The 6000-nt window shown below is 43.3% G+C and overlaps 1 protein-coding gene across 1 annotated transcript in view; it reads left to right on the top strand.

The window, feature by feature from the left end:
• The window catches only part of LOC117444494 (DNA topoisomerase 2-beta), a gene marked incomplete at its 3' end in the record, with an annotated part of 58803 nt that overhangs the window by 25678 nt on the left and 27125 nt on the right, over window positions 1–6000 (top strand). Inside the window, exons 15-19 of the mRNA XM_034080024.1 lie at window positions 99–204; window positions 309–418; window positions 1216–1308; window positions 3010–3124; window positions 4312–4433. Of these exons, the coding sequence (XP_033935915.1) occupies window positions 99–204; window positions 309–418; window positions 1216–1308; window positions 3010–3124; window positions 4312–4433 (546 nt within the window). The remainder of the gene's footprint in view (window positions 1–98; window positions 205–308; window positions 419–1215; window positions 1309–3009; window positions 3125–4311; window positions 4434–6000) is intronic.

Below are 6000 nucleotides of genomic sequence, written 5' to 3'. Positions count from 1 at the left end.
TCTCTCCTCCTCTCTCTCTCTCTCTCCCCCTCTCTCCCTCCCTCTCGGCGGCCGATCGATCGGAGCATCCCTAATTGTTGTTGTCTTTGTGTCTGCAGGTAAACAAGAGCAAGCAGGAGTTTGCCTTCTACAGCATCCCTGAGTTCGACGAGTGGAAGAAAAACACAGAGAACTTTAAAACCTGGCACATAAAGTACTACAAAGGTTTGAGACTCCAGTATTTAATATACCTCTATTCACTTTGTGCATTTGCATAAAGTCTAAAGTCCCGTCCTTTTTACAAATATATATATGTAACTCTGTTCCAGGTTTGGGTACAAGTACAAGCAAAGAGGCAAAGGAGTATTTTGCGGACATGGAGAAACACCGCATCACGTTCAGATACATCGGAGCGGAGGACGACGCTGCCATCACTCTGGTGAGTTCCATGCTAACATTACATCCTGTTTTAACCTGTTAAGCCCCACAGCCCCCGGTACAGGGGGCTGGGGTTTTTTCTCACGAAACTGTGTCTCAGGGCTTCTTAACATTTAAAAGCCTATTAATGTGTCATACCCACTTAACGGGAAGAAACTCAGCTAACTGACGATACGAACCATTTTTACCGAAACAAAGCACACGTCTCGCAAGAAGCGTCTAAATTAGCCCTGAGCGATAAAATGCTAACACACTTAGCACAGAACTCACGTTAAAATACCCTTATCGTATCTGCACAAACAAATCTATATTGATTCTGACTTTTCTACAACCAACTCACAGGTTTATCATTGCTTTGAGGAAAAAGATTATTAATGTTCCCTTTTAGAAGTGAAGTTATAGTCATTTGTTCTGGGCATGTCCTTTTTGAGCCTGAGACCTGAAAAACAGGCTCAGGGCTGAACTGGTTAAAGGATATTATTATTATATGAACCTCTAACAGGTAAGATGTCCCGCAGTGATACAGGACCTATGAGTGTATATTACTTGTTTAGGTTACTAAATATTGGCTAAAGGTCCCCTACATTAGTGTTTCTCAAAGTATGGCCCCCTAGTGGTCCGTGAGTATATTGGCAACATTTCACATTTTGAAATAAATAAATAATAAATTCAAAGTGTTTCTCAAATTAGTAGACATAGTTCAAGTTAAAGAATATAAACGAGCATTTGCTACCTTTATACTTTATCCTAAATTGGTTCAAAGTGATGTGTTAAATGTCGTGCCGTGTGTTGCTGCAGGCGTTCAGTAAGAAGAAGACGGACGACAGGAAGGAGTGGCTCACAAACTTCATGGAGGACCGACGACAGCGGAGGATGCACGGCCTGCCAGAGGTCAGTGATCAAAGTCAACCAGTGGGACGATGCTTTTGTAGAAGCTGTTTCAAGCCGCCCCAGTGAGTATCAATTTAGTTTCCAAGAGCAGACATACCTATTTATATGACCAACAGCGCTCTCGTGGGGTATGAGCAGAGAAAGGTCATTGAACCGGTGATTATTTAAAGATCGAGGAGACAGAAAATATAATACAATATCGCGTCAGGTCAGAGTTCAACTACGCATATAGTTTTGAGGAGCAGATAAGCTCTGAGATTCCCTGAGGCTCAAGGGACATAACGTTATGGACTGCTTTGGAGCAAAGTGTCTCTTATAAGGCTGGACAGCAATATCATACGTGACACGTCTTCTTCTTTTGTTTTTTTATTATGGGTGTTTTGTCATATGTTTTATCCTATGTATTACCTGATGCCGTTTTATGCCTTTTATTCTACATTTTATAGTTGTACTGTGAATTGTGTCCTGTGTGCTGTACTGTAAAGCACTTTGTACATCCGTGTTGAGAAGGGTGCTATATAAATAAAGTTTTACTTACTTACTTACTTACTTACGTTTGTTTATCGAGCCGATATCAACGACAAGGTGCTTCAAAAAACTTTAAAAGCATCATGACTAACCCCCGTCCACACACAGGCATGAAAACAATCTTGATGCTGGGCGTGTCTGAAGCGTGGCGATTTTTTGCGACCAACAACCAATCAGGAATCTCCCGCCCCGACATACAAAGCAACAGCGATGTTAAAACGAAGTAAACTGGATATAAAATCCCCAAACAGGCGAAACCCTACCAGTTTCCCCCACTGGCTCTGCCACCTCCCTCCATGCCTGGTTCCTTCGGGTTGTATCCCGGTAAATAGTCTGGTCGGAAAGAACCGGGTGATTTGCTACCGTAACTTCTCGTTTGGAATATGAGGAAATGAACTGCGGTCTGGTTCTCCCTGCTTACACGCGGTTTGATTGGCTAGCGCTTCTACTGTCAGATTTGCATAAACGTGTTTGATTGGCTGATGCCAGCTTCGAAAGCATCGGGAGCATCAAAAGTTGAACATTGCTCAACTTTTGATGCTCACGATGCTCCGCTCCCCACAATGCAGTGCGGCGAAGATTCAAAATCTTCTACGTCACCCCATTCAAGTGAATGGGTGAAGCGTTGCAAGCATGTTTCGATGCCTGTGTGTAGACGGGCCGTAAGTCCAACAGAAACACCGTATAAGACAGCATTTTAATACCTTAATAAACACTCAATTATATTCAAGAACATGGAGACAAAGACGGGATACAAGTGAGACTGCCGTGTTGGATATCAGGTCATTTGAGTTATTAATGCAGCGGGCAAAAGAAAAGTAATGAATTTGAAAAAAGCGAGAGTTGGAGAAGATACCGATTGGTTGAAGTTGAGCTGGCGCTTTCTTGTTGTTTTAACGTCGTGTCTGCAAACTGTTTTATGAGCCGAATACACGACTAAAATCTGCGGAGAATAAATGGGGTTTTCTCGCATTAAATCGATGCCCCGTCAACCAGCGGGAAGACGGGTTGGTTTCAAAGCACTCTGATGGAACAGTGTGTGTCCATTGCATGTATGATATATGTGTAATGTGTGTATATGTAAAAGCACTTTGAGTCATTGAAAAAGCGCTATAATAAATGTAAGGAATTATTATTATTATTATTAAAATGTGTGTTTGTGTTTTTTCTCAGCAATACCTGTATGGGACTCAGGCGCGACACCTCTCCTACAACGACTTCATCAACAAAGAGCTGATCCTGTTCTCCAACTCTGACAACGAGCGGTCCATCCCGTCGCTGGTGGACGGTTCGTACATCTCACTGCAGACACCCTGCGTGGCTTTAAAAACGGCTCTCATGTCATGAGAGTTCAGAAAAAGGGACACGAAATGATATCTTTTCACTTATTTACACTTATGTCAGTTTGTTTGTGTAAATAAGGGCTGCACGATTATGGCCAAAAGGGGAAACACGCTTTCCCTGTTGTGCTACATACATTCAGTGGCATTAAAACGATAAAACGCGGCTGAAGGTTAATCCAATGCGTCTGTCACTTTGAAATGATTTCTGATAACCCATCTTCATATTTATGTCAATAACGGAGATTTCCTATTAGCTGCTACGATAGCCACCAGCGTGTATGACAGCTTCCAGGTTTGGGCATTCTGGCTGCGCATCACTCATTCACCAATGGGTTAGGGTTAGATGGATTTTAGGAACCTCCCCTCGATTCTATTGGCTCTAACGGTTGAAAAGAGGTGTCAATCATCAAAATCGACCAATGGGTTCCAGAGAAATGGAAAATCCACCAAATGACCCAGAAGTGGGTTTTTTTTCTAAATCTGTCTAAAAAGGTCAAAGGTCACTTGTTTTGCATCAATCTTGATACAGGGTACTTATTATATGTTGTAGTTTGGATTCCTAAAGCTTTTAGTCTACCATCCCATTATTCAAGGGTGGTTTCACTATAAGTAATGTTTTGTTTTTGGACGGACACTATCATTTAAAAAAAATTTACTTTTTTTTTTTACTATGTTCAATCTGAATTGACTTTAAAATAAAAACATCTATATTGATTCTTTTCTACATCCAACTCACAGGTTTATCTTTGCTTTGAGAAAAAAGATTATTAATTTATCCCTTTTAGAAGATATGGTCATTTGTTCTGGGCATGTCGTATTCGAGCCTGAGGCCTGAACAACAGGCTCGGGGCTCAACAGGTTAAGGCTCGGACATGTGTGTTTCTCATACGCTCTTTCTTGATTATAGGAGCTGAGGTTCCAAAGCTTCTAAAAATAAAAATAAAAACACACGTTAATCGCAATTTATGCCAATAATGCAGTTGCAAACAAAGAGCAGAAAATGTCCCATAGGAGGCATACGGATGACGTCTTGAAATGTTCTTCGAATCGCCTCGAATTTTGGGAGATTGGTAATAAATGTGTGTGTGTGTGTGTGTGTGTGTGTGTGTGTGTGTGTGTGTGTTGTTTTCAGGTCTGAAGCCGGGCCAGAGGAAGGTGCTGTTCACCTGCATGAAGAGGAACGATAAGAGGGAAGTGAAAGTGGCTCAGCTGGCCGGATCTGTGGCTGAAATGTCTGCCTACCATCATGGAGAGGTACAGTCACAGCTCTGTCCTCTACACACAAGATACAGAGAGCTCGCACGGCTTAGTACGGTACAGTGAGGCCTTGATAGGCCCGGCTCACTTTATGCTGCGTCTCCATTGCAGTTTAGGAGCTGGGGCAGTAACTATAGTAACGCAGTGTAGGCGGAGCCGTGACGTCATCTTCAATGCCACAACATCAGCCGTTAGCTGTTAGCCCTCAGAGCTCACAGCTCCTCATGTCTGTTCAGAAACTAGACAGAAGGTAAACCAGTACAAACCACAGACTGCCTGCGTCATGGAGAATACAGTCGCTGCTTTATTTATGTCTGTCGGCCGTTGCTGTGAGTGTGGACGGTCGGAGCATATATAACGTTAGCTTAGCCGATCTCCATTCAGAAAACACGCATTTTAAAAGGTTTCTCTGCCGTCTGTCTGCAGACTCAAAGCATTAACTCATGGTTCTTACTAACCGGTATCAGCATGTTGTTACTTCGGCATCATTTAGAAACGTGTATTACAATTAAATCACGGTCAAATACGTTCATTGTGTTGGAGTTGTAGCCACTCACGTCACTAGTTTAGATACTCAGCCCAGTTGTTGACCCGGAAAGAACCACGGTTTTGAAGAGCCAGAAAAACTGTGAAAAAGTACCCGTTAGCCGGAACTAGCCCGAGTGGATACGCAACAAAAACGGGCCTACGCGCTGCAGTGGGAATGCGCCATTCTATAACATTGTAGATAACCCGATTTGTGTTATTTGAGACTGAAGGGGATGTTGCATTGTTTGTGTTGCTTTCGTTGCAGTGTTATATATATCTTATAATGTAATTTAGGTGAACTTCCTGTATGCTTTTATTTTGAAGGCAAGTTCACGCAGCTGACAGGAAGTTGTTGTGGCATTGGAAACAACGTGATGGAGAAAGTAATATCTTCTATGTAACGGCGGAGAAAGAGAAGAACGGACTGTATATTTAAATGTTAGCACCGCCCGAAGAGGCTCACGCTTATGTTGGGTCTGGAGTTACAAATGCATTCTAGGGAAATAAATAAAGAAGGTATTGTGATGGAAACTTCTGAAGCAACGGAGTCGAAACTCAAAGCCTTCTCTCATATCTTATTCACACCAACGGTGTTTCGGGGCCGGTTCGGAGCTGGAGCTTGAAAAGCACCGGGTTTTCCTGTTCACACCGCAGCGGAGCCGCCTCTGAGCTCCGGAATCCGGTTCGTTTCAAGCACCAACAAATTGTCCGGCCAGAGCAAAAGCACCGCATACGTCACGCTTACGTCGAGGCGGGATCAACTCCTGAACAACAACAACAACAAGCGTTTTATCCAGTTTGTACACAACGATGGAGAAACTTAACAAGCAGCAGTGGTCCACTGAAGAGACCAGCTGCCTGCTGGGAATCTGGTCTTCCGAAGAGGTACAGAGGAAGCTGGAGCACAATCGGCCATTGTTGTTGTTGTTGTTGTTGTTGTCGGTGTCAGCTGTGAGGGGTTTCCGAAGCAGGCACGCAAACGATGACGCAATGACGCAGCACCAGTCGGACTCTGGGCGGTGTGAAAAGAGCCGGA

Source organism: Pseudochaenichthys georgianus, unplaced genomic scaffold, assembly GCF_902827115.2.
Source record: "Pseudochaenichthys georgianus unplaced genomic scaffold, fPseGeo1.2 scaffold_825_arrow_ctg1, whole genome shotgun sequence".
Classification (NCBI taxonomy): Eukaryota; Metazoa; Chordata; class Actinopteri; order Perciformes; family Channichthyidae; genus Pseudochaenichthys; species Pseudochaenichthys georgianus.
This window is presented reverse-complemented; position numbering and strand designations above follow the sequence as displayed.